This window comes from Camelus bactrianus, chromosome 18, assembly GCF_048773025.1.
Source record: "Camelus bactrianus isolate YW-2024 breed Bactrian camel chromosome 18, ASM4877302v1, whole genome shotgun sequence".
In the NCBI taxonomy this organism is placed as follows: Eukaryota; Metazoa; Chordata; class Mammalia; order Artiodactyla; family Camelidae; genus Camelus; species Camelus bactrianus.
This window is the reverse complement of record NC_133556.1, coordinates 26,374,574-26,401,967: the sequence shown is the minus strand read 5'-3', so window position 1 is coordinate 26,401,967 and position 27,394 is coordinate 26,374,574. Positions and strand designations below refer to the sequence as shown.

General features: G+C 51.1%; 2 protein-coding genes across 5 annotated transcripts in view; one reads left to right on the top strand and one right to left on the bottom strand.

Moving 5' to 3' along the window:
• Positions 1-25,624, top strand: part of NAA60 (N-alpha-acetyltransferase 60, NatF catalytic subunit) — a 31,129-nt gene extending 5,505 nt beyond the window's left edge. For 2 of the 4 annotated variants that reach the window (XM_074346411.1, XM_074346410.1), the window contains 5 exons: positions 8,606-8,721; positions 10,621-10,750; positions 12,698-12,794; positions 14,906-15,165; positions 16,001-17,405. In XM_074346411.1, coding sequence (XP_074202512.1) covers positions 8,612-8,721; positions 10,621-10,750; positions 12,698-12,794; positions 14,906-15,165; positions 16,001-16,732 — 1,329 coding nt within the window. In that variant the 5' untranslated portion in view covers positions 8,606-8,611 and the 3' untranslated portion in view covers positions 16,733-17,405. Of the gene's footprint in view, positions 1-8,605; positions 8,722-10,620; positions 10,751-12,697; positions 12,795-13,562; positions 13,798-14,842; positions 15,166-16,000; positions 17,406-21,255 lie in introns of those variants that run through there. The other 2 variants (XM_045512724.2, XM_010949812.3) reach the window with 2 other exon arrangements.
• C18H16orf90 (chromosome 18 C16orf90 homolog) lies at positions 19,254-20,523 on the bottom strand. Its single transcript, XM_045512690.2, has 3 exons — positions 20,505-20,523; positions 19,803-20,189; positions 19,254-19,411 (listed from the first exon to the last, which is right to left on the bottom strand). Exons 1-3 carry the CDS (start codon positions 20,521-20,523, stop codon positions 19,254-19,256), a joined length of 564 nt encoding a protein of 187 aa, XP_045368646.2.
• Positions 25,625-27,394: the final 1,770 nt, after the last annotated feature.

Genomic DNA, 27,394 nt, shown 5'->3' with positions numbered 1-27,394 from the left:
TTGTGGAGAGGGCATGACCCAAAGCAGATGGAGCACATGGAGCGTTTCAGTCCTCTTCTTTGTTCCGCCTCCCAGAACTCAATTCAGGGAGGCAGAGCAAATAGTCAAGAAAAACATCTTGATTGATGCAAGGAGATTGATTCCCTGCCTTTTCCTGTGGCTGAGGGAGAAGAGCATCGCTTCCCACAGTGGTGGGGGCCCCTCCCTGCCCAGCCTGGTGGACAGCACTTTTCATGTTCACCGATGTACTATTCGCCACAGGATTCCTTGAGGAGAAAGAGCGGTTTCTGAGCATATTTAGGCAGGAAAACACGCACCCTGCCACCCCCAGTGGGACCCCCCCCCATAATTGGAGATGTCCCATTATGCTCTTTGCTATGACCCTAGTACCTGGATCAGGGTCTGGGTTCTCAGTACTGTTTGGGGTAAATAACTAAATGAAGTCTCCGTATGGAATTGGCGGGGAGAGGTGTAGAACCTTTGGCCCAGTGGAAAGAATGGGCTGGGCCTGGGAGTGCTCCACGACCACCTGTTGTTGACTTATTTTTAAACTGAAGGATAGTTAACATGCAGCCAAGTGCTCCGATGTGAAGCATGCAGATCCATCCGCTTGATGCCTAAAGGAGAGATGGAACGTCACTGTCGGGCAGCAGGCTGCCTTTTGCCCCCTCAGTGTTTCGTCTGTGCCCCCCTTTACCGCCTTCTGATTTCTGTCACCAGTGAGTCCTTTAGCCAGTTTCAGAATTTTACACAAGTGGAATCCTCCACTGTCATCAGGTTGTGTTTGAAGGAATGTGTCTTTGTGTGTGACGAATATATGAGCTCCCCTCAGCGTGATGGAGTGGGTTTTAAGAGGGAGACTGTTGGGAACTGGAGTGCTGGGTGTTTGTTTCTGGTCACCCAGTGAATTATTCATGTTCCTCCCACTCTGAGGTTTGGGAGGGAGCCCAGGCTGCTGTGGAGACAGCTCACTCCCTCACGGGCAGCTGCTCACTTGAACAGACGAGTGGTGATGAACGCTCACTGTTTCCCTCACATGCCACTTTGAGCCCTTCAGCCCATCTTACTGATGTGCAAGGCAGTGCCCTGTGCTCATCACTGGCTTATTTCTTCTTTTCTGCATCATCCATCCTGGCTCAGAGTCCACTGTTGTTGGATTTTTGAAGCTGATAAGCCTGGTGTCTACAGAATTTCACACTCGCCAGGGCCAGTGGTCTTTATTTTCTGTGCTGTGGACGAGTGTGTGTTCATCGTCCCTGAAGCTCTGCTGGAGAAGCAGCTTGGGGTGCCCGGGAAAGACCAGGACTGTGCTGGGTCACGGGTGAAGGGAGCCCAGGGTCCGGGAAGGGGATTGAGGGTGATGTGAGCTATAGTGAGTTAGGGGAGGTGATCCTGGAGGGAGGCTGCTGGATTGCAGAGAGGGCAAGCTGTCAGTGCATTGTCACCACGTGCTGGAGCAGAGCCAGGCCAAAGGGCAGGTAGGGCGGCAACGGGGCAGGAAAGGGGCAGCAGAGGCGGTACCGCGGGCCGTTTCATGGAAGGAAGAGGCGGGCGTGGGAGACTTGTCCAGGAGCGCATGCGCGATGCGCTTACAGCCCATCGGAGGGGCGTTGTGTGAAAGAGAAAATTGAAAATGTTGGCAAAGGGGGTGCTTGGACCAGGGAGGGAGGGGATGTGGAGCTGGGCCAGGGACCATGGTGGCCCTTGAAAGTGGCCATCTCATTTATCTTCCCCGCCAGATATGAGAGCTGAAGCACAGAGTGGACAGAGGTGTCTCAGTGGACAGCGGGACTGGGGTTTGACCCAGGGTCACGGTGACTCCAGCATCCCTACAGGCTCTGGGAGTACATAGAAGGCACAGGTCCAGAGCACAGGTGGAGGGTGGCCTAGCCTTGGCAAGGAGAAGGGACCCTTGTGAACCAACAGGAGCTAAAGAAGAGAAGGAAGGGAGGGTTTTAGGGGCGATGGGAGGTGCAGTGTGGTCACGGCGCGCCTGAGCACCGGGAGTCTGCTCAGGTCAGGAGTGCAGTCCAGAGCACTTCTCAAGGCATTGAGAGGCCGGGGGCAGGTTTTAAAAGTTAAATATGGCTTGTCTGGCACCAAAAAGCAGTCTTTGAAGAAGAGACCCTGTGGACCTGGAGCATCAAGACACTGTCTGCAAAGGGGAGTGGTTTCCAGGAAATAGGATTGTTTTCTGGCTTTCTTACTTGGATGGGAGTGGAGTGGCCCATGGGCATCATGATAGTGCCAGGAAACCCCTCCAGAAACTGGAACAGTCCCATTCTGAGCCCCCAGGTTGTGAATTCCCAACGCTTGGCAGTGGGAGGGGGATGGAAGATGCTCCTGTGGATGCTGGCTTCCCCTCTGTCCCTTTGGCTGGGCCCTCAGAGGTGCCTAGAACATGTGGTTGGTGAGGGGACACCCAGGTGATGAGGTACCACCCCTTCCAGCCACTGTGGAGTCTTCAGGGAACAGCAGCCTTCAGTATAGGGACCTGAGAGGTCACTTCAGTCCAGAAGGAAGGTGAGGCCCTCAGATAGCCCCCAGGGATGAGGTCTGGGGAAGGAAAAAGGACAGATGGAGAGGTGAGCAGGCACACCCCCTCATCAGATCTTGGAGAATCTGGCTTCTGTCCCTCCTAGAATTGCTCCACTTACATACCCCTTAAGGCCAAGGACAGGACGCAGACCCAGGAAACCTGAAGAGAACTCTCACTGCAGCCTGAACTTTGCAGCTTCATGTTGTAACTTGAAAACTGAGATGAGCTTTGCATTCTCCTGTACAGTGTGTCCCTGCTGTTGTAGTGTAGATGTGTCCGTATCTTTGTGGGAGAATTTGCCAAAAGATGGCCTATGTGCCTGGCTTCAGTGCCCGTCCACCAGCACCTTGGGGCTTGGAACAGAGGCCTGCCTTAGGGGCTCTGCTGTGGCTTCACCTGCTGGTCTCTGCTCTCATGTGTGTTCAGAAGCCTTGTCCTTTAAGCCCTTAAGGGTAGCCCATGGCAATAGGAGATCGGTACTTGGTTGAATGTTCTGGATGGACAAGTGGGGTCCCCACAGGTGCTAGATGTCAGTCCCCTGGCCTCTCCCCCCGCAGTGGCCCAGCCACGGGCCACACCAGCCCCCTGCCTGCAGCGCCACCATCTAGAACTCGCCCTCTCTGACACTTCCATTCTCTCACGGCACCTGGGTGCCACATGCTCTGTTTCCAGAGCCTTCCTGTCCCCTTTTCCATGCCTGTCTGTTGTGGTGGGACAGGTTAGGCACTATAATATGCTGCATTTTCCCTTAGTTAAATGAGAAGTCTTCCTATTTTTAAATCAAGTCTTCTAAGGAACTGGCCAGGGGAGGAAGGTATAGCTCAGTGTTGGAGTTCATGACAGCATTCAGAAGGTCCTGGTTTCAATCCCCAGTACCTCCACTAAAAAAATAAACCTAATTACCCTCCCCCTAAGAAAAAGAAAATAAAGTTAAGAACTGGCCTTTGAAAATGTGGAAGTACTTTCAGTAGAAATGCTAGAATCCACAATAGCTGTGTGTCTTAGAGCCCAGTGTTTTCCCTGAAAGTTGAACAGGTTAAAAATCCTACCCCTTGGGTCAAGAGCCTTATCCCAAGGATACTGGGTAGCGAGGAATGTATAAAACCCAAGAGATAAGAAAGAGATGCTTGTTTATTATGAATCTCTCCCTTTTCTATCAAACCTCAATTTTTTTAATGTTTTAGAATCAACTTTATTGAAGTTTAATATACATGCAACACGATGTACCCAATGAGTTTAACGTGTGTATATATATGTTTGCGTGTGTACATAGATGTTTGTGTATGTAACCATCACCATCAGAACAGTTCTGTCCCCTCGGGAAGTGCCCGCCCCTACCTCTTTGCAGTCAGCCCCCAGCCTCAGGAACCAGAGGTCAAGGCCTTGCTTCCTGGCACTTACTGTGGCTCCACCTCCCCAGGTGCTCCCTCCTGTGTGTGGCCATCCAGACCCCGGGCTCTGCCAGCTGGTTTTGTCGGTTGCCTGCACTTTTCCTGCCAACTCCGGTAGAGAGACTGGTGGAAGTGAGCTGACTGGGTCCTGTCCTCCCCCTCCTTTCCTGGGGGCTCAGGGCATGTTGCTCTTGGTTAGGAAAGCAGTAGGGCACAGCCGAGGAGACACCCAGAGCTCTGCCAAGGATGCTCAGGGCAGCCAGTCCTGTCACCCTGTTTCTCAGGCTGACTTAAGCCCATCACATCCCAGATGAACCACCAGTTTTCTGTGGAAGAGGACAACATGCAGTTTCCCAGCACAGGTCAAACGCTGGAGCTGAGAGTCGAGTTGAGATTCATCTGGTGATTCGGAGTTTGTGTTGACTTCCCAGAGAGGCAAATCTGAGCTTGATCTTTCCTTTCTCATAATCACCTAAGCAACTACACCGTGAAAACCCACAGACAACTCAGATGCACTTGGTTGAGACTTGATAACTTTCTTTGGCCACTTCTTACACACTCAAAGCCAAAGAAAGATTTTTTTCTTTGAATATGAAATATTCCAATTGGCCCAAATCTGGAGTAAGAGCCAGGTGGGCTGACAGCTCTTCCTCATCTCTGCGAGTCTGTGACTCCCACCAGCCTCCCTACCTTCAGCCTCATCTTCCCCAGAGCACCCCCTCCCCGACCCTAGTGGGCCTGGCTCAGAGGTGGGGCCAAGGGAGGTGGGATGTGGGCCAGTCCCATTGCAGGAGCCCATCTGCAGGCAACAGTGTGAGCCCCTGCAGTTTGACTTGTGGGCTGGAAAGCTAATTCTTTCAGGAATCTACTGTGACTTCCTTCAAAAAGAATCTTTTTTTATCCATTTGTTCACTAGAGAATCACTCACTCTCAAGATTGGGGCTGGTTTTTGTTTTCTTCTTTACTAATTTTTTTTTTAACGGAGGTGCTGGGGATTGAACCCAGGACCTCCTGCATGCTAGGCATGTGCTCTACCACTGAGCTATTAGCCCGTGCCCCCAGTTTTTGTTTTCTTTTTAACAGCTTTGTTGAGGTGCAGTCGACATACCATACAGTTCACACGAAGTGTACCATTCAGTGTATTCACAGAACTGTGCATGTCACTACGTTCAGTGTCAGAGCATCTTCACCTCTCCCAAAAGAAGCCCCACACCCTTAGCCATCATCCTCCGAGCCTCCCAACCCCCCTCCCAACCGTAGGCAACCACTAATCTGCCTTCTGTCCTATGGATTTGCCTGTTCTGGACATTGCATGGCCTTTTGTGTCTGGCTTCTCACTCAGCATCCTGTTGGCAGCGTTCATCCACATTGTAGCAGGTATCAGTGCTAAATATTGACTCTGCGGATAGATGCATTTTATTGGGTTGCTTCCACTTTAGGTGTGTTTTGGGGGAGCCCACAGTGGGCTCCCACTTGCACTCCTTTGCTCAATTTAGAGCAGAGGTTGTGCCCTCACTGGAGCATTGAGCAGCGTTTTTATATGTCATCCTGATTGGCCACTGGGTTGGGCAGGTGATGTATTTGGGCTTGTCTACCAGAATTTTCCCTGAAGGCAGTTGCCACTGGAAGAGGAGGGCCCTTGTCTCAGGAGTCTTCTCAGATGGTGTAGGGTTATTGACTGTCCCAAAGGCTTGACGTTTTGACAGGGGCTTCCTGCATTTCCCATTTCTCAGCCCTGAGGGAAAGGGGAGGGGCGCTGCCCCAAACTGGCCTGGTGGTCAAGACTTCGCACTTTGGGCAGCTTCAGTCCCAGTTTCTAAAACAGTGTCCTTTGCACTTGGGTGTCACTGTTGCTGCTTAAAACCTCCATGGAGTTTGGAGGTTGGTTTATTTGGATCCCAAGTGGTATTCCCTGCACCCATGACGCTCTGAACCAGGCGCCTGACCCTGGGGCTGTGCTGGCCCCAGAGCAGGTGTGCGGAGACCAAGGCACTGCCTCGAGCCCGCCGTGTGGAATGTCAGGGGCATTAGCACCACGCGGAGAAGTGTCCACACAGAAGCTCAGCCTCTGTGGAGAAATTTGATAGGTTGGTGGTTAATTTTAATTAGGAACATTTTCAAACATCCACGTGGAATGCCCATTGTCCAGTTCAACAGTTATTAACATTTCACCATTTTCGCTCCCACTAAGTTCAGTTCCAGAACTTTCTGTCATTTTTGCCCCCAGTGTGCATCTCTTCAGGGACATTTTCTGTGTAATCCCAGTGCTATTCTCGTTCCTAACAAGATTAACAACACCTTCCGTTGGTGCCTTTAGAGGGTTTGTGTGTGTGTGTGTGTGTGTGTGTGTGGAATCTGCTGTCGTGGGGGTGGGGGGTCGCCTGCGCAGCGGGGCGTGTGCAGAAACCTCCGGGGAAGCGGCGCTTTGCCCCGGCGGCGCTGGGCTTGGTGCTGCTCTTGGAGCTGTGCGGTCGTGTTCCCTGGGGCAAGACGGCCCCTTCCCTGGGAAGCGGTCCAGGGTGGTCACATGAGGGCCCCGCCTCACAGGAGCACGTGGGCTGTGCGCAGGCGCTGACTGGAAACCAGGAGGAGGAAGCAAGGGGGTCCTCTCTCATGTCTGCTCTCAGACCGTGCTGTGCGGAGAGTTGCGTTGAGGTGGCGTGGTCCCCACCCCTTAGGGTCTGATGTGGCCACGGAGCTCCTACAATACCTCCTCCCGCCTCGTCTGCCTCCCCACCCACTCCGTGTCTGCTTCAAGGTCACCATGATGTTTCCAGCCTGTGGACCTGGCCTCTAAAACCCCCACACCAGGTGGTCACCCTCAGGTTGGTTGGTGCCATGGAGGGATGGGGGACAGTGGCAGACCTGTCAGCCTACCCTGGGCGAACCCTCGAAGGAGCCCTTCTTCCGAGGCAGAGCATCCCGGGGTCTGTCTAGGGCTCAGAGACTGACAGCTGTCCCACTGGCCCTGTGGTCAAGCCTCAGGGTAGATTTCAGCCCCTGGCAGGTGACAGGTTAGGACATAGCCTTCCCAGGGACCCTCAGGGGAATGCCTGTGTCTCGTGGGAAGCAGGCAGGAGCAGGGTCAGGACAGCAGGAGGTCACTGCACTTGGGCCCCCTTTGACCTCTGGGCATCGCCTGGACCCTCACGGTGCCCACTCCCAGAACTATGACTTATAGGGTCAGTTTAGGTAAGTTCAGGCTCCCACCACCCCAACCCCAATGTTTGTTAAAAATTTCAGATATGTAGAAAGATTGAATGCATGGACAGTAAGTTCCTATTTTATATCAAACTGCCACTTGGATCCAACAGGTAATAATAGCATTTTGTCACATTTGCTTCCTAAGTAGTTGAAAACATTTTTGAACCATTTAAAGTTAGTGTTAGGCCTCCTGATGCATCACTCCAAAGTATTTAAGCATGCATCTCCTAAGACTGTCTGCGTAACCACTATACCTTCCACATCGAAGGCAGTTAAGAACAATTTCATAACACCATCTGCTGTCCAGCCCATATTTCAATTTCTACAAAATGTTGTTTGGCTTTTTTTTTTCCAGTAAGAGTTTACATGTCACATTTGGATGTAGGTCTCCTTGTTTCTTTTAGTCTACTTTTTTTTTTTTTTTTTAATGATACAGACTTTTTGAAGAGATCAGGCTAGTTAGTTGTCTTGTAGAATGCCACCCATTCCCTGTTTGTCAGTTGTGGTGTGGTTGATCTTGTGCTGGGTGTTACCTGTGAAGCTTCAGCCCCAGAATTTTAGGTGGGAACCCTGAAGGCTCTGTGTTTCACACGGGGGGCACTAGGAGAGGCTGGGCTCCACCCCCAGGAGAGGTGTGACTATGGGATCTCAAGGTTGAAAAGGTTCGACTTCTCCTTGGCATTCGATGACTAAGTCTTGGGGGTGTGGGTGCTTTGTTAGGGCCTAGCACGTGGCCTTCCTTTAACTGCAACAAGAGGCTGCTCTGTCAGCAACCTGGGTTGAATGTAGTTTCCTGATTTAAGAGTCATGCAGCTAATGACCCATGACTTGAACTTTTGCTCTCTCGAAGTCTCTTTTTCTGTGCCCAGCTCTTCATTTGCTGCGTAGGGGAGGAGAAATAGCCCACCCAACAAGTGCCATTTCCCCTGGAAATCCAGCAGGTCACGGGCCCCCCACTTCCCCACTAGGCTGCGCCAAATGGGGCTGAGCCCTGAGTTTCCATGGCAGTCACCACTGGCCCTGGTTGGGAGAAGTCGGGCTGGCAGGTCGTGTGCTTTCCCCATGGACAGAGAGCAGGTGTGAGAGAGCTTGGAGCCTGGCCAGGGAGAAGCAGGGCTGGTGTAGGTGCTCAGTGGGCAGCTCAGGGGCAAGGAGGAAAGAGAACACAGGCCAGAGGCAGACTGCCCTCTGTGGGGCACTGGAGCATCCCATGTGAGCAGCGAGGGGACCCTGGGTCCCCATCCTGCCAGGCTTTCCTGGGCCTCAATTTCCTCACCTGCAAAGTAGGGGTGACTGTGACCCGTGGTGGGGGGAAACACTGCATGGTTACTGAGGACATTTTAATCCTTGGGGACAGTGTGTGCTTTCCCATCTCGCCTGCTGCACAGATTGGTATGAAGAGGAGGAAGGAATGGGGTGGGTGGACTGGTGAGGGGGTGTGGCCGCCCTCCTGATGCCCCTCTTCCTGCAGGTGTGAATGACAGAGGTGGTGCCGTCCAGTGCCCTCAGCGAGGTCAGCCTGCGCCTCCTCTGCCACGATGACATAGACACTGTGAAGCATCTGTGCGGCGACTGGTTCCCCATCGAGTAAGTTGAGCGGCCTGCTGTCCCCAGCTGTGGATGATGGGGCAGGGGCACGGCTGAGGCATGTGTACACAGATCCCCCAGTGCTGATACGCTGGAAGACTTGCTGTGAAGGCCCAGAGTGACCTCGCCCATCCGGGGACTCCAGGCCCTGCTCCCTAACTGCCATCGGGCTCTTTGCACGTCACCGTGTTACTTATGTGAAGAGCTCCCCTAAAGGGCTTTGCTGAGACTTTAGTTAAGAAGATGTTCAATGCAGTGCTACTTATAATGTTCAGAAGATTGAGAAGCAACTTAAGTATCTTCACATGAATTGGTTACATATATCAGGGTATGTGTGTGCAAAAAGACAGTATCATTCAGCCAGGAAAAAAAAAATCTGTCATAGAGGTATATTTGTTGACAAAGTTTTTTTAAATGAGATACTAAGTGAAAAAAGTAGACTAGAAACCAGAGTGTATCACAGTCCCACTTTTATTTAAAAACATGTACAAGATAAAAGCTTGGGAGGAGGTGCACCACGTAGCAAATGTTTCTGGTAGTTTGGGTGAGTGGATGATTAGCACCTACAGGTTTGTCCGTTTCTGTTTGTATTTCCCACATCTTTCTGTAATACGCACATAGAGCTTTTGTAGTGAGAAAAATAGTGCAAACTTTTAAACATTAAAAATGAATAAGATCCTGCCTAACATCCCATTTCCATGAGCCTTAGCCTTAGACTTGTTTAACCCACCGTCGGCAGGAAGGGGTGGGGGGCATCCCTTGCGTCCCTGATGGGGGTGTGAACTCACAGCTGTCTGGGGGTGTGGGCTGGCAGTGGCTTCGTAGGTTAGAAAGTAAACTCTTCTCAAGCCAGCAGTCCCACCACTGGACAGTAAGCCAGTAAGTCCATGGATTGGGTCCTGCTGAGGGTGGCCTGGAGCAGGCAGAGCCACACTGGGCAGGGCCTCTGTGGCCCCGAGGTGCTCTGCCTGCCTTCCTCTCCTTGCCACTTCCTGGGCCTAAGGCCTCAGGTTCCAGACACAGTGGAGAGACCTGCAGTCCCTCCGGGCTATGTGGTGGCAGCTCCATGTCCTGGCTGCTGCACCAGCGTGGCTCTCCTGGGGTCAGAAGGCAAGAGTGTGGAGAGGACCAGGAGAGGGGCCTGGGGATGCTCAGGTGCTATGGAATCTCCCAGTGGATGGGCAGTGTCCTCTACAGAGCAGACGTGAGCAGAGCACCTCTCTGTTGAGGGCCCAAGGACCTCCTCCAGCTCTTGGTCTCAAGAAGGCAGCCTGGGCTAACCTGGTATGTCCGTTAGGAGACAGACCCACACACACTCCTGACCGAATCTCCTTGGTTGTGGCTGTATCTGCCTGTTTATCACTGCTTCCCGGGGCTCTGCAGTCACTGTCTGTTTTCTGCCCTCCTCGGAGGGCTCTTGGTGAGCAGCCCTAGCGCTACTGGACACACCTTGCCCTTGAGGGCCTGTCCCCGAAACTCAGATGCACTCAGCTGTGCACTTGGCTCTCCCCACACCACTTCCCCCAGTCTTGGAAAAGTCTCACAGAGTTCTTGGAAGTCACCCAACTGCCTGCGGGCTGCTGAGGGTCGTCTGTCTTAACTCCTCCACCTGCCCCTCCAGGCACTGCTCTCGTGGATTTTCCCCCTCTTGTCTCTGTGTCTTGTAAGATCATTTTTCCCATCAGAAATTCCCAGTCCCATCTGGACAGATAATTACTTTAAGAAGCTGATACTCTGAGAATGTGACAATTTGGTGGAGACCAAGTGATGGGCAGACCCCTTGTCAACCCAGAGCGAGGGACAGAGCAGCCTGGAGTCCCCTGTGGTCCCACTGTCTGCAGCACAACAGTGGTTGGACTTGACCTTTGGCGGGTTCATCCGAGTTTGTCTCCTCCTCAGGTACCCAGACTCATGGTATCGTGATATCACCTCCAACAAGAAGTTCTTTTCCCTTGCCGCCACCTACAGGGGCGCCATCGTGGGAATGATCGTAGCTGAAATAAAAAGCAGGACCAAGATACACAAGGAGGTGAGTGTTTGCAGCGGTGACTTGGTGGTCGCCCTCTGGACAGGCCCCTGGGGGCTTGTGATGGCCCCACTGCCTGCTCTGTGGCCCTTTCTCTTGGGGGCCCCGTGTGCGATGCTTCTACCTAGTTCATTTCTTGCTGTGCGTTCATGACAGTCAGACATGCGCTTAGTAACAAGGCTTGACCACGGTCTCACGCTCATTGCCCGTTTTGAAGTAGGGAGGAGCATAAGTGATGCACTGAGAACCTGTGATGTTGTCAGGACTGTGGAAGTGTCTGTGACTCCTACTGGTGGCAGTGTCACAGAAACTGCTCATACTGCTGTGGCCTTTTGAAGTTAGAGGGTGTGAAAACAAAGATATAATTTCTTTTCATCTAGCTTCATAGACCCTTCAAGATCTGTCTAAGAATTGGTGAGGGTCTTTGGGCACCAGGTTAGCAAATCCTGCCCTAAATGTAAAACGTGAGGCCACAGCTGCAAACGCATTGTGCCACATGGTTGACGTGGGTCAAGATTCTGCCTGGTAACTTGGATCACCTTTGCAACCGAGTACTCGGGCCGACCACCACGGGGCTGATTACTCCCAGGAGTGAAAATCCACCAGCAGTGGCAGCTGGTTCTTTTAGGCCTGAGGCTGTTTCTTCAAAAGTACAAGGATGTCTCTCCCTTGGAAAGACCAGTCCACTCGTTTACCCTGTTTTGCCATCCTTAGATTCGGGCAAAATTGGTTACTTTTAAGAGTAACTTTTTCTCCTGGCTTCCTCCTGAGTTCTTTTCTTCCATTTGTCACTGCTAAGATGTAGCAAAAACAAGGAAGAAATGTTGGTGCTTTCAGCAAATGTCAATATCTTTTTGATCTTTCCTCTTGAGGAACAAACTGCCCCACCCACTGCAACCCTGCTGTGACTTGTTCCCCAGGCCCCTCCCCCACAGCTCTTCCTGAGTGCCAGGGTGACCCCCAGCCCCACAGGCTTGGTAATTAGATCTCTTCGCTCCTTTGAGTGTATTGGTTTTCCCTTGAGGACAGAGATGAGGACCTTTTACTTCTGTTCCCTGGGTTCTCAGGAGAGAGAGCTGGCACTTTGTCAGGCCCACCTGAGAGGCTGAATGAATTCAATGCTGGGCTAAAGCAGAGCCTGTTTAGAGACATCAGCCGGGAGTGAAGTGCTCACCTTGCCTCTGAGACTGCTGGGCACATCCGCCTCTGTCCAGGTTAACTGTGGCCAGGAGGACAGGGGCTGGGTGAGAGCAGGGAGTGGGGAGCAGGGGCTACCTGGAACTGGGAGCCACTCAGTGAGCAGTGGATGGGACCAAAAAGGCCAAGTCGTCAAGCATCTTTTCCAGTGGGGGAGAAAAACCATGTACACAGCAGATGCTTCTTGTTCTTTATGAGGCAGAAGAACTTGAGAACCTCATGGTGGTTGGATCCATGACTCTCTCAGTCCAGAATTCCTCCTCCAGAACCAAGAGACTGGGGTGGCCACCCCCACCTCCCTTCCGCTTTACTCTGAGACCACCTGGGGCGGTGTAGGATCCTTTAGTTGAACTTTCCACACTTTGTGTTTGTCCACCTGTCTTGTCTCTTGGCTATTGAGGGACACGTGGTGAGGGCCCACCGAGCACCCACGCAGCACAGACATTTCCTTCTTACCGCCATGACCTCACTCACCTGGCATTGCTGTCCTTCCTCGTCCGGTCTCCCACCCACCCCAGGAGAGGTGGCTTTTTGTGTGTGCTCTCATACTAGCAGTTTGTCACAGAAGGGCCCGCACCCTCTCATTTCTATGCGGGGTGGGGGTGGTTCTCCATTGTCCTCTCTTCTGTCCCCTCCAGCCCCGCCAGGTATTCCCCCAGGTGTCATGGTCGGGAAGTCAGCCTGTGGGACATATTCTGCAGGGGGACCAGGTGCCTCCACTGTTGACCTGACTGTTTCTGACTTTTCCTTTAGGATGGAGATATTCTAGCCTCCAGCTTCTCTGTTGACACACAGGTTGCCTACATTCTAAGCCTGGGAGTAGTGAAGGAGTTCAGGAAGCACGGCATAGGTAAGGGGGGCCGAGCTCAAACCCCACCCTGACCACCCCACCTCCACATCCAGTCACTTCCTTCGTCCTGATGATTCTCCCTCAGAAATATCTCTGTCTCGTCCCTTATCCCTCATCCCTCTGTCTGAGGTCCCACTTTGATCCTTCGTCCCCCCAGCAAGTCTCCCGGCCCCACCCACCCCCTTGACCTTCAACCATCCTCTTTCCACGCTTCACCAAGTCTTCCTGCTATGGAAGTGTGACGAGATCAGATTAATAATAACTCCCAAACAGCCTCATTTAGGGAATGAACCCCTTTTACTGTGCTCCTCGCCACACACATAGCTTATGTCTGGTCCCAAGGTAGTCTGGATTAAAAGTAGAAATCATAATTAAACAAACAGTCCCAGCTACCATCTATCAGATGCCTGTCACCGGGGTGCTGTGCCGCCCTCATGGCTCCAAATTCCCATCCCACTCAGCCACACAGCCAGCGAGCCTCTCTGTTCCATTTTCCTGGGCTCAGATTTACACTCTGTGTTGTTCAGAAAGGTCAGTGAGTCCTCCACTACAGGTCTCGCCCCAGGGAGGGAACTAGCAGGCTGGCATCTGTGGTCCCGGACACCCGAGGGTCTTGGCTAACAAGCCCCATCTGGCCATGGGATGTTAGGGACTTCAGCAGTGGGTGGTCGCGGGAAGTCTGTCTCTGGTGCAGAGAGATCTGTGCAAAATCACTTCCTTGTCTGCCTCACACTTCCTTCCCGCCTGCCCTGCTCCTCTTCCCTGTAGGTTCCCTATTACTTGAGAGTTTAAAGGATCACATATCAACCACCACCCAGGACCACTGCAAAGCCATCTACCTGCACGTCCTCACTACTAACAACACAGCAATAAATTTCTACGAAAACAGAGACTTTAAGCAGCATCACTATCTCCCCTATTACTACTCCATACGAGGGGTACTCAAAGATGGCTTCACTTACGTCCTCTACATCAATGGCGGACACCCTCCCTGGACCATTCTATATCCTTTCTTTGTCAGGGGTGAGGGATTGTGGCTTCCTAGCAGGGCCCGTGCGCCAGCTGGAGCCGTGGTTGCCTTCAGATGGCATTGGCAAGGCCAAGCTCACGGTACCAGGTGGTGTGGTGGGGAAACCTGGCCAGCACGTCTTGGGAAATGGTAGCCTGGGTGCAGACATTGGGAAAGAAGACACACTCGGGCACTCGGGTCTCCCTGGACTTCAGCCTGGTATGAAGGGAGGGTTTTAAACCTCCTAGTCCAGAATCCATCCATCTGGGAGGACACAGCAGTGAACAGGAGAAACAAAAGCCCCTGTTCTCATGAGGCTGTGTGCTGGCAGGTGGGAAGACAAGGATGTGAGGTGAGGAGAATTGTTTGCTGTTTTTGAACACCTGGATTTAAACCTTCTTTACCAGGTGTGTAACCCAGAGGTGTGCCCCTGCCCTGCTCCCTCCTCTCTAAGTCTCTCTAGCCCTTGACAGGTAGGGTGGGGCCAGGAGACTTCCTAGTAGTCATAGGGTGTGGCTCCAAAACACTCTGTGTATGTGAGAGAGAGAAATTAAATGGATGAGTCTAGGATTTATCCATTTCATGGGGAAATAAGTGGGAATGAGGAGGGTGGCCCCAAACCCTGCAGGCCTCACTCACGTGACGATAGGTCTCTGTGGAGGTCCAAGGAGTCAGGACTGTTGACTCCTGCTCATCACAGGGACAGGGCTCTGCCACTCTGAGGACTGAGTGTATGGGGAGAACCAGGAACACTTGCTCTGCCAAGCACCTCCCCCGGCACCCAGTCCTGTCCATGTGCCTGAGGCCTCACCCAGAAGGTCCTCTTGTATCCAGGCTCTGCTCTGCATTATTTTGCACAGTGGAGGCCCCTCCGTCAAATGAGACTTGCCAGCCCTGCAGAGGCTGAGCAGGCCCTTGGCCTCCTATGAGAACGGTGTGCTGTCTACAACAGCCCACAGTCTCCACGTGGCCCTGCAGACAGTGCTGCCCTGGGGTATGGGGCAGGGAAGCCAGTCAGTCTTCCTTAACGGAGCCTCACGGACTACATCCAGCACCTGGGCTCTGCACTAGCAAACCTGAGCCCCTGCTCCATCCCGCACAGGATCTACCGCCAGGCCCACAGTCTGCTCTGCAGCTTCCTGCCATGGTCCAGCATCACCACCAAGGGCGGCATCGAGTACAGCCGGACCATGTGACACTAGCCAGGCAGCCTCCACCAGGCCCCACCCCTTGGTGCCCTGCGGAAACTGCCCTCCTGGCCATCTGACTTCTGCTGTCCTCTGCAGAGGAGCCCCAGCTGCAGGCCTGGTGCTACGTGGGCTCGGGAGCAGAGCTTCGCGGGGCATGCCCGGTCTCCGACAGGTACAGCAGAGCAGGTGGTGGGAAACAGGAGCAGAGCAGAGTTGGGTGATAGTACCAAGAAATTTTATTGCTTTCAGCAATAAAAATAGGAGCCCCTGGATAGGCAGTTGCTGCCGAGGGATGTTGGGCAGCAGGGCCCAGGGCTCTGATGGTTCCTGACCAACTCTCAGAAACTTCCAGAGGGAAAGCAGAGTCCTTGAGACCCGGTCAGAACTTCATTTTTTCACTTCCTGAACTACTTCTTAACAAATAATGCATTCCCATGGTTTGAAAACTGAAAAGGTACCAAAAGATCAAGCCCCTTCTACCTCCGCCCCCAGACACTCAGCTTCCCCTTTTGAGGGGGCATCTGTGCTGCTGTGTCCTGGGCGGTGCCCCACCGTAAGCGTCGGCCTCAGCACCTACGCCATCGTTATTCAAACTGAAGCTGGGTGGCCTTGCCCTGTGGCAGCACCTGGTTGCTAAGGGCCCTGCTCAGACGTGGCCACTTCTGAGCACCCGTGTGCACAGCAGGGAGCTGGTCTCAGACCTCTGGGGACTGCAGAGATGGGAGGGGTCGTGGGGACTCCGGGGTCTGCCCCCTGTTTATGGACACAGCCTAGCAGATCTTTAGGCGTACCAAGCCTGCAGCAGGGCTCTGTGGCCTCCTGGGCCGGTGCCCCCATCAGTGCCGGGGTTTGTGCTGAGACCATGGGGGCCGATGGTCACTGGACATGGGCTCGCGCTCCAGAAGCACCTGGAACCCAGCTGCAGGCTCCTCAGCTGGACTGGCAGGGTGAGGAAGAGCATTCCCATGGAGGCCTTCACCCCTACTCCCCTCTTGTCTCTCCTGCAGGCTCTCCCAGCCCTCCTTCCTGTGTGGAAACCTGCGCTTCCTCTGAGCGCTGGTCCTGCCCCGCGCACCAGCCTCTGGGGCCGCTGGGGTGTGGCATGTGCTCTGTGGTCTGTCTCCTCTGCTGCCCTGGGAGCGAGGGCACCCAAAAGGGCTTCCCTCCCTGCTTCCCCACACCCCTCACTGGCCTCTTCCCCTCCACTGCCTGTTCCTTCCAGCTCCTTCCTCCAAAGTGGGAACGAACTTCTGGGAGGGAAGACCCTAAGTGTCGTGGACAGACTTCACCCTAAAGACACAGGAGCGTCAGAACAATGCAGGGGCGAATTAAAGGGAGCGCCAGACTCCCGTGCAGACCCAGTGCACAGAAGCCTGGGGCGCAGGGCGCAGCCCCTGCCTCCCCACCCGGGGCTGGTGCTTGGTGGGCACAGCGCGGGAGGCTTGTCTCCCACACACAGCTCTGGGGCTTTGCTCCCGACTCAGGCGGTCGGACAACGGGACTGTTCTCCACACCGCCGCTGGGAGGCTGAGGCTTGCAGGCCGGTTCACTGTCTAGAGCAAGCAGAACCGCCAGTCGTCTGGTGGATGCCCCGTTCAGCTGAGCTACCGCAGGGGACCAGGCTGAAGACAGGCGCCGCCAAGGGTCCTGGGCGTCCTGTCCCCCAGGCCCCCAGCCCCCTGGGCTGTAGCGCAGAGGCCTGGGTAGATGCGGACCAGAGGAAGCTGAGCCGGCCTTGATCAAGTGAAACCCAGCTGTTGAGGCTGGGGCAGTCACGTGCCTTGTGGTCCCTCCGCCTCTGGGGCAGAGACCGGAGAGGCTGTTTGATGCCAGGAAGTGTGCGTGTGGACGGTGTGTGCTCCTGGTGTCCCTTCCGAGCTGCCTGCCACCTGCCCTGACCTCCAGAGCAGAGGGGGTGGTGCAGAGCTACTGTGGCCTATTGGAGCCATTGCCAGGGAGCACTGGCCCAAGGGCAGGAGGAGACGGAGCACCCCAGGCGGGGGCTCCGTGACTGGTGTCCTTCCTCCCCTCAGAACTTCCCAGCCTGGGGCTCCTATGTCCTCATGGTGGGAAAGGGCTTCTCGAGATGAAGGTGATCCGGGCATGAAAGGCCATTCTCCTCCCTTGGCTGGGTGTTCCCACCTCTGCGCTGACATTGACTTCACGCTGAGGCCCAGCTCCATGTCCTCTCTAATCTGAATCCACGATGATCATGTGATTTTTATTTCTGCTCCTTGGGTAAGGGAAGAGTCTTCCAGAAGGTTCTGCCTTGGACATTCATAATTGAGCTCAGAGGCCTTGTCCTGCCCTGCCCCCCTCCCCCACCCCGCCAGTCACTGCAGTGTCCAGCCCAGTGTTGAACAGGATTATAGTGTTTTGTCTCATTGCAAATAAAGAGACTAATTGGTCACATCCTGTCTTCCCAGGCTCGCTACACTTTGGCCCTGCCCCTGTGGATCTGCCCTGTGGCTGAGGGTGGCCTAGGAACTGCTTGTCACCTAGCAAGTCCCAACGATGGCTTGCAGCTCAAAGGGCAATTGTTTTTTACAATCATGATTGTAATTTACTCTGCCAAAGAATGCGGTCCCTGGGGAGAGGTCCTAGAGCTGGTGATTCAACACAGTCAGGCAGAGACCCTGGGCCAGCGCAGCCCACCACAGGAGCCTGAGGCAGGGTGCCAGCTCATCCTAACCCCTGGTGGTGCTTCCACCAACCTCTTCTTGGAGCTTCTGGCCACCCCAGGGGCAGGGGGTCATGCTTGTCACCCCGTTAGACAAAGGAGGAAAACTGGGTCAGGGGCTGGGAGTTGCCCATGAGCCACACAGCTCCTGATGGTGGGCCTGAGAGCCCAGCCCGGGCCTGGTCCCTCCCAAGCCCGTGTTTGCTGCTCCCTGAGGCCTGGGTCTCACCCAGATGGCCCTCCCTAGGGAACAAGTCCTGAGGCTGGTGGCCTGGACTGTGAGCTCCCACCACCCAGGGCCACACCCATACTTGAAACAGCCTGAAAAGCACGCAGGGACCCAAGTCTCCAGAATCTGCTATAGGAGGGAACAGGGCAGGGCCTGAGGGAGCGTTTCTCTGGGTCTGGAAGGGACCCAGCTGCCCTGGTTTCCAGAGTGTCCTTGACACCATCACGTGTGGTCTGACAGAAGCCTGTGAGAGGGATAGGTCAGTCCCAGCCTGACTCGGGCTGCCAGGACGGGAGGTCAGCAGGTGGGGGAGAGTCGCTGAGGCAAACCCAGGTCTTCCCATCCTGTCCCCCGCAGGGCTGAGGCCCAGTGATGTAGAGCAGGGGGCCCTCAGCCAGAGTGATTCTGCCCCCTCCAGGGAACATTAGACTATCTGGAGACAGTTTTGGTAGCCACAGTGGGAGGAGACCAGGGACGCTGCTAAACATCCTGTAGCGTACAGGACAGCCCCCCACAACAAAGATGTCAACAGTGTGAGGTTAAGACATCCCATTACAGAAGAGCCCAGGCCGGGTTACCTGGAGTCCAACCCAGCTGGGTGGAGAAGGGCTGTGCCCACTCTGCCTGGAGGGTCAGGGCAGCCAGGGGGCCCCAGGGAGAGTGAACACAACCAAGCCTTCATTGAGGGGCAGCGTGGGGTCAGGGCCAGCCTCTCTGCCCAGGTTGGGAACTTGCCCTCCTCCCTGACATCCTCCACAAACCCAGTCTAACTTCCTTTGTCCTCTGCCCCCTCGGCCCAGAGTGCCAAGCCCTGCTTTTAGGCCTGCTGAGACCCTGCCCACCCACAGGAGGATGGCTCCCTTCTCAACTCAGGGTGGAACACCTGGATTCCCCAGGATCGATTAACACGGAACTTTGCTCTCAGAACACAGGTGCCAAGGGGCTGTTTCTCTGGCTGAATTGCCTGATGACAGACAGACCACAGGGACAGAAGGTGCAGGCCTTGGCTTTTATTGATACTAGACCTGCAGGCTCCCCAGCCTCTTGGGAGCCCAAACTCTCTGCTCCACCCAGCCTCTCAGGTACAAGTGGCTGACTTGAGTTGGAGCAGGCTGCAAGAGCATGCCCAGGCTTCTATTTTTTCTGTCCCTCCTGCAGGACTTCCTCCTCCCTTCCCCCTTGAGTTTTCCTGAGGCTGGCCCAGGCTCTGGTGCTGGGCAGCTGCCCAGGTGTCTCAGTGTTGGGGTGCCACTGGTAGGGACTGAGCCCTTCCTGGACCTGCCTCCTCCTCCTGGGCCATCCTTTCCCCTCCTGTCCCAAGCTGGGAGAACCAGCCCCGGCACTCGGATCCCTACGGCCTCTCCAGAGCCCCAAAGCGAGTTCTCTTGTACAAAGGACATGTGGGCTCCTCTGAGGCCCCCCAGGATCTCTTGGGCCTGAGCCCCAAGCCTTCAGGGGGACAGGACTGGGAGGGGGCACCCTTGGCTGGGTCCATGCTGGAACTGGAAGCTGAGGAAAGGGAGGAGAGAAGAGTCACTCAGGTACCCAGGGGAGGCTGCCAGTCCACCCTGTGACCCCCAGAACCTGGCATCCTTCAAAACAGGAGGGGAGGGGACGTTCTCCTTAAAGAGAACCCATGAGGAGAGAAGAGGGAAACATGGTTCAAACTAGAAGGACCCTTATCTAATCTGAACCCCTGATTTTACAAATGGGGAAACTGAGGCCCAGCCAGTTGGGAAGAGCCGTCCAAGATCCTTCATTAAGTGTGGAGCTGGGACAGGGACCCAGGAGGCTTGGGAGTGGAGAAGGGCCACCTAGGTCCATCTGATTCCCCTGCTCCACCCTTCCCTGGGTTTTCCCATTCAGTCCCCAGCCCTGCAGCACCTGGACAGGTGCTCACCTGTATTTCCTAGGCTGTCCCTGGGCAGTTGAGCTTCCAGAAGTGCTGAGCGGTGGCTGTTACCTGGGCCTAGAATCCCCTGTGGTAGCTCCAGGGGCCAGGCCACACCCTTGGGCTGTGGGAGGCAGCCCCTGGCCATGAGCCGGCCCAGCCAGTGGCTCTCACACTGGCCAGCAGGCTGCACGTGGCCTGGCAGATAGAGGGCCAGGCCCCGGAGGTGGCGCAGTCGAAAGTTCTTGGGCTTGCTTCCCTGGGCACTGGGGCACTGCTGCTGCTGGGCCCCCAGCCCCCCTTCGTAGATGTTGGGTGGAGTGTCAGGGTGGCTGAGGCGTCCTTGGGCCCAGCTCACTGCATCTGTGGAGGGGAGAGCAGGAGGGTGGTGGCCGGCTGGCCACAGTGGCCATGAGGGGAAAACGCAGTCACATGCTCGTGAGATGGGCTCCACCCCCCACCTGCGGAGCCTCAGCTTACCTGTCTGTCAGAAGGGCTCAGCCCCTTGCCTCCCATCGCCTCCCACCACCTCCCACCTCCTCCCACCCCACATAGCTTCCCTCCCAACTAACAGGAGCTCTGAGAAGCTTGAGCCTTGGCACCAAGATCACTTTCAGGACTTCAGGCTCTCTCTGCCAACCTGTTTTGCCCTCTACCCTAAAAAGAGTATTCTGGTACCCAGGGTCACACAGCCTGGACCAGTGGCCATACCCCTCTCCCACGCATGCATGTCCCTAAGGCCACCCTTGTGGCTTTGGGCCCAGGTCAGGACAGGAGGGCATCTCTGCTCCTGCCACTCCTCCCCGCAGCCCGGCACCTTCTCTTATGCGCAGCTCAGAGAACGCACAGACCAAGGCTTCCATGGAGGGCCAGTGTGGTGGGGAGGAGTGGCCGGGCCTCCTGTGCAGCAGGGCTCTGCTCTCCCCTACCTATGGGCTGAGTCTGCAAGTCTCCCCTGGCAACCAGCTCTATGATGTCACAGGGAAGACTCCCGGGTTTCCTGGACCCCTGAGTTTGGGAAAGGATGTCCAGGGCAGGATCAGGGTGGGAGGAGGGCAAGGGATGGAGATGGAATCCTAGGGGAGGTCCCTGGTCCCTCTGGCTTCAGATAGGCAGACAGCTTTTGCAGGCTGGGAAGTCACTTCCTGGGGTGAACTTTTGAGGTATCCATTTCCTCATCTATGGGTGGGACATGAAGGCTTAGGGGTGCAGACTTGCTTATATCTGGGTTAGTGCTTTGAGCATGCTGACAGGTGGTTCTGGATGACTGGGCAGCTCATTTAATTTTTCTGTCCATTTTCCCATAAGTAGATGATGGCATACTGTGTGAATGGTACCAACTGTGAAGCAGGATGTGGAGGAACTGGAACTCTCATGTACTGCTGCAGGGAATGTAAGATGGTACCACAAGTTTGAGAAGCAGTTTCTAAAAAGTTAAACTTTAAATTCTCTTTATTCACAGATGACATGATCTTATAGACAGGAAACATTCACACTCAAAAAAGAACTACTTGAGCTAAAAAAAAAACTATCAGCAAATAAGGTTCAGCAGAATCTCAGGATACAAGATCAACACACAAAAATTAACTGTATTACTACACGCAAGCAAAGAACAAAAAGAATAAAACAGTCATAAAATTAACCATGGAGGTACAAGACAACACTGAAAACTACAAAGTATTGCTGAAAAAAAATAAGACTTAAATAAATGGAAAAATATCCTCATTCATGTATTTAATATTGTTAAGACAGCATTCCTTCCCAAAGTGATCTATAGATTCAATGCAATTCTTATCAAAATCCCAATGTCCTTTTAGGCAGAAACAGGCAAACTGATCCTAAAATTCATGTAGAATTACAAGGGAGACCAAAAGCCAAAAATGATCTTAAAGAAAAAGTTTGAAGACTCAGATTTCCTGACTTAAAAACTTACTACATACAGTGTTACAGTAAACAAAACAGTGTGGAGCTGGCATAAGGCTAGACATCTAGACCGATGGAATAGAGTAGAGAGCCGAGAATTAACCCATACATCTATGGACAATTGATTTTTGACAAGATTGCCAAGACTGTTCAGTGGGGGAAGGAATAGTCTATTCAGCAAATGGAAAGAACAACTGGAAGTCCAGGTGATAACGAATGAAGAATGAAGAATGGCATTAGACCCCTACCTCACACCATATACAAAAAATTAACTCAAAAAGCAACAAAGACCTAAATATAAGCACTACACTAAAACTGTAAGACTCTGAAGAAAACAGGGGTAAACCTTCATCATGATGGATTTGGCAATGGGTTCTTAGATATGACAACAAAAGAAAACAACAAAAACAGATAAATTGGACTTCTTCAAAATTGAAAACTTTTGTGCTGCAAAAGAAGCTATCAAGAAAAGACAGCCTACAAAATGAGAGAAAACATTTGCAAATTGTATATGTGATTAGAGTGTAGTATCTAGAATATATAAAGAACTCTTACAACTCAACAGAAAGACGAACAACTCAATTTAAAAATAGGTGAAGAGGTGGGGAAGGATATAGCTCAAGTGGTAGAGCACATGCTTAGCATGCACAAGGTCCTGGGTTCAATCCCAGTATCTCCTCTAAAATAAATAAATAAATAAACAAACAAATAAATAAATAAATAAATAAATAACCTAATTACCTCCCTCCCAAAATAAAATAAAATAAAAAAGGTGAAGAACTTGAATACACAGTTCTCCATATAAGATGTATATAAATGGTCAACAAACACATGAAAAGATGTTCAACATCATTAGTCATTAGGAAAATGCAAATTTAAGCTACAATGAGACACTACTTCACACCCATGAGGTTGGCTCTAAAAAACAGCAAAAACAGAAAATGACAAGTGTTAATGAGAATGTGGAGAAATCTGAAACCCTCCCACACTGCTGGTGGGAATGTAAAATAGTACAGCCACTATAGAAAACAGTTCGGCAGTTTTTCAGCAAGTTAAACATAGAATTACCATATGACCTAGCAATTCCACTCCTAGGTATACACCCCAAAAGAACTGAAAACAGGTATTTAAATAAATACTTATACACAAACATTCATAGCAGCATTATTCATAGAAGTAACCAAAGAGTGGAAAGAACCCAAATGTCCATCAACTAATGGATGGATAAACAAATTGTAGTCTGTCCATTCAAGGAAATATTATTCAGTCATAAAAAGGAAAGAAGTACTGATACCCAGGGCAACATGGATGAATGTCAAGAACATAATGCTCAGTGGTAAAAGCCAGATGCAAAATGCCACATATTTTATGATTCCATTTGTATTAAATAGGCAGAATAAACAAATCCATAGTGACAGAAAGCAGATTAGTGATTACCAGGGATGGGGGCAGGGGAGTCACTCCCATTTGGAAGTGACTGCTTAATTGGTGTGACATTTCCTTTTGGGGTGATTGAAATATTTTGGAACTAAATAGAGGTGGTGATTGAACAACATTTCAAATGTACTTAGTGTTACTGAATTGTACACTTAAAAAGGTAAATTTTATGTTATGTATATTTTACCACAGTAAAACTAAGTAACTGACCAGCACTACTCAAAACTGTTAGGGTCATCGAAAACAAGGAAAGTTGGAGAAACTGTCACAAATCTAGAGGAACCCAAAGAGCAATGAAAATTAGATGCAATGTGGTGTCCTGAATCAAATCATGGAACAGAAAAAGGACATTAAGTTAAAAATAAAGAAATTTTGACTTTAGTTAATAATAATGTGTCAGTGTTGGTTCATCAGTTATGAGAAATGCATCATACTAATGTAAGATGTCAACAGTGACGGGGGTGTGAGGGTGGATGGAATCTACAGGAACTCTGTACTATCTTTGCAGCTTTTTTGAAAATCTAAAACTATTCAAAAATTAAAAGTTGATTGAAAAAGAAAAAAGTTAAATATTCACCTGCTTTATGACTCTGATGTGTCATTCTAGGTATTTACTGAAGAGATAAGACAGCATATTGTGTGTAAAAGGATTTCTAGCTGAATATTTGTACCAGCTTTATTTGTACTGGCCCCAAATTGGAAATGTCCATTAACCAGTGATGGGTAAATAAAACTGCAGTCTATCCATGTGATGGATATACAAGTCGGCAGTAAAAAGGAATGAATTACTGATACAGGCTACAACATGGATGGGTCTCAAAATAATTATGCTGAGTAAAAGAAGCCAGAAAAAAAGGAGCATATGTTATACGATGACATGTATAGAAAACTCTAGAAGTACGCAAGTCTACGATGACACAAAGCAGAGGAATGGTTGCCTATGGTACAGGGAATGGCAGGAGGGTGATAATACAAAGGGCTGGGCACGGGGAAACGAGGTGAAGGATGTGTTTCTCTCTTGACTGTGGGGATGGTTTCTTGCATGTATACGCTTGCCAAAATTTGTTAAATTGCACACTTTAAATATATGCACTTTATCTTCTGTCCATAAAGCAGTTGAAAGAAATTTAAAACCGAGGAGGGGGGCTCTGGCCCCCTTGTCGGTGCTCCCTCTGTGCTCTGCTGTCTACAGTGGATGTCAAGTGCAGTCTGCCCCAAACCACCCATCACTTCTCCTGTAGCCCTCACAGCCACCTGGTCAGGCATCATGACCTCCGTTGTAACACTGAAGAATATGAGTCACCAAGAGGTTAACCTCCCAAGGTCACATGGCTTTAGGGACAGCTCTAGATGCCTATGCACACCAGTTAGCCCTAACTTACAGCAGATCTGCTGGACTTCCACTGGCCTATTGTGCCAGCCCTGAACTGGGCATGACAGAGTCAGCACAGAGCATGAGGGGAGGGTGGAGACATGGCCTTTCCTCAAAGACCCTTTGCCTCACTGGAGTGAGGATGATGTACTCTTGCTCACTCATTCATTCATTCAGGTATTAAACATACATGTTCTGAGGGCTTACGTAGCACTAAATACTATTGGAGACTTGAGGAGAGAGTCGAGTAGGGCAGAGAAGGTATCTATTTTCATGGCACTTACATGTCCAGATCAGAGACACAAAAGATAAGCAAAGGAGATGTTTCTAGATCATACTATGAAAATAAAATAAGGTGATGTAATAGGGAGTGGCTGGGAAGGATCTGCTTTGGTGAAGGTAGTCTGGGAAGCCTCTTCACAAAGATCTGAAGTTGGGAAGAGTGCTCCTGGGAACTGCACGTGCAAAGGCCAGGAGGCAGGAATATGGGGTTGTTCAACAGAGAGCAGGGTAGGATGGATGGAGGGAAGGCAGTGAAGGGAGCAGAGGAGGTGCAGCTAAAGGGAGTGAGTTTTATTTGAATTGCAATAGGAAACCATTGGATTGCTTTGTTTTTCTAAGGCTAATTTTTAAGTCATGCTCACTGAGATACAATTTTAGATATGGCAAAACTCACCCCTTTTAGTGCACAGCTGTATGAGTTTTGACAAACAGTGACTGCCGTATAATTACCACCACAATTAAGATATAGAACAGGTCCATCACCCTGAAATTATTTGACACCCAGCTCCTGGAAACCACTGATTTGTTTTGTCTTTATATTTCCATCTTACCCAGATTGTCATATAAATGGAATGTACAGTAGGAAGCCTTTTGAGTCTGGCTTCTTCCACTTAGCATAAGGCATTGGAGAGTCATCATTGTCCTTGTGTATTTCAGCAGTTGGCTTCTTTTTCTTCTTTATTTTTTAGTTGCTGAGTGGTAATTCATTATGTGAATGTACTGCAGTGTGTTTATCCATTCATAAGTTGAGGGACACTTGAGTGGTTTCCAGTTTGGGGCGATTATAAATAAAGCTGCTATCAACATTTGTGTACAAGTTTTTGTGTGAATGTAAGTCTTCATTTCTCTTGGGCAAATGGGATTTGATGAGTGGGATTGATGATCTGTATGTTAAATGTGTTTATTAAGAAACTACCAAGTTGCGGGGGAGGGTATAGCTCAATGGTAAAGCACATGCTTAGCATGCACGAGGTCCTGGGTTCAATCTCCAGTACTTCCATTTTAAAAAAAAAGTAAATAAATAAACCTAATTACCTCCCCCCAAAAACAAAAACAACAAAACAAAAGAAACTACCAGGTGTTTTCCAAAGTGGCTGTCCTGCTTCCCATTCTCAACAATAATGTATGAAAGGCCAAGTTGCTCCACATCCTTTCAAGCCCTTGGAACTGTCAGGGTTTTTGTTGTTGTGTGTCTGTTGTTTTAGCTATTCAAATAACTACCCACTGATACCTTGTGGTTTACTATGCATTTCTCTGATGACAAATAATCTTAAGCATGTTCCTTTGCTTATTATTTGTAATGAAGTAACATTCATATTTTAAAGCAAGACAAGAAAATTTAAACATAATTTTTTTCTCCACCCATTTGGGCCTCCTCCCTCCCCTCTTGTGTGCCTTGTGCATCTGTATTATGCACTAACCAGACCTCCCCAGCAGCAGGAATACCTGCTCAACCATAAAGGTCAAATTTTCTTCTTCTGATGTCAGCCATGTAACTCCTTTGAAGACAACATTCCTTTCTCAATCCTATAATGAGTCACGATGCATGTATTTTTGGTGAACTTTATGTATAAAGCCAATATATCATTTCTCTTAAAGATAATGAATGGTGCAGAACAGACCAGGTCAGATGACCTGGGGAGATACTGGGCTGAACTTAATGGAAGTTCTTAGCTTAAATACTTCCTGATGGCCATATTAATGATACTAGATTTACTACTTGTCTTCTATTTCACAAGATTATTGTTTCTTGTATTACCAAATGTGTGCCTGAGTCTCCGATAAAAATAATTGACTAGGTTACTTGAAATGATTGATCAAATATACAGTTCTATAAGATCAATGATTTTAATGGTGTAACTCTAGATCTGGGAAGAAGCAACAATAGGGAGCCATTTCCTGGACCACAACAGACTAGTAAGAAAAGTCAGCCCAGAGGCTTTTGGCTGTTGTTAACAGTCCAGTAATAGCATGCTGAGTGGCCTATCAATGAAATCCTCCCTTGACCTGGGTATAAGCATTCCTAGCACCGTGGACAAACTGGTCATGAAATGCCTCCAAACCTTGGTCAAAATGAAGACTTGAAAGGGAGATTATGAAACATAGAATGTTGGCCACTATCCAGTTCTACAAGAATAGTCATTAGCCATTGCTGTCACTGACCTGCAACATACCCTGAAAGGAATTCCCGGTGAAAATCAGAACAAGGCATTTGGTGCTCTGGGAAAACAGGCAGAATTGGCCCTCAGATGGGTAGATATTATTGGGAAAATTTTTTATGAACTCAGTTCCATCACTTGTTTAAAGATTATTCTTTCTCCACTGAAGGGCTATCACCTTCGTGGTACTAACCATGTAAGTGTGATCTATTTCGGGACTTTCGTTAAGGTGGGTGTATTTACGTGTCTGCTGCTTTGCCAAAACCAACGCAGGGGTGGAGGGCGTCCCAGCGGTTAGCAGTCCCTCTTGTTCGCCCACCCTTCTGGGCTCAGCTCACTTCAGCTCCCTTGCCATACCCGTTGCCTGTTCCCCACTAGGGCAGCCCGGTGGAGAGGACTCCCAAGTGAGCTGCCAGCTGATCCGACCA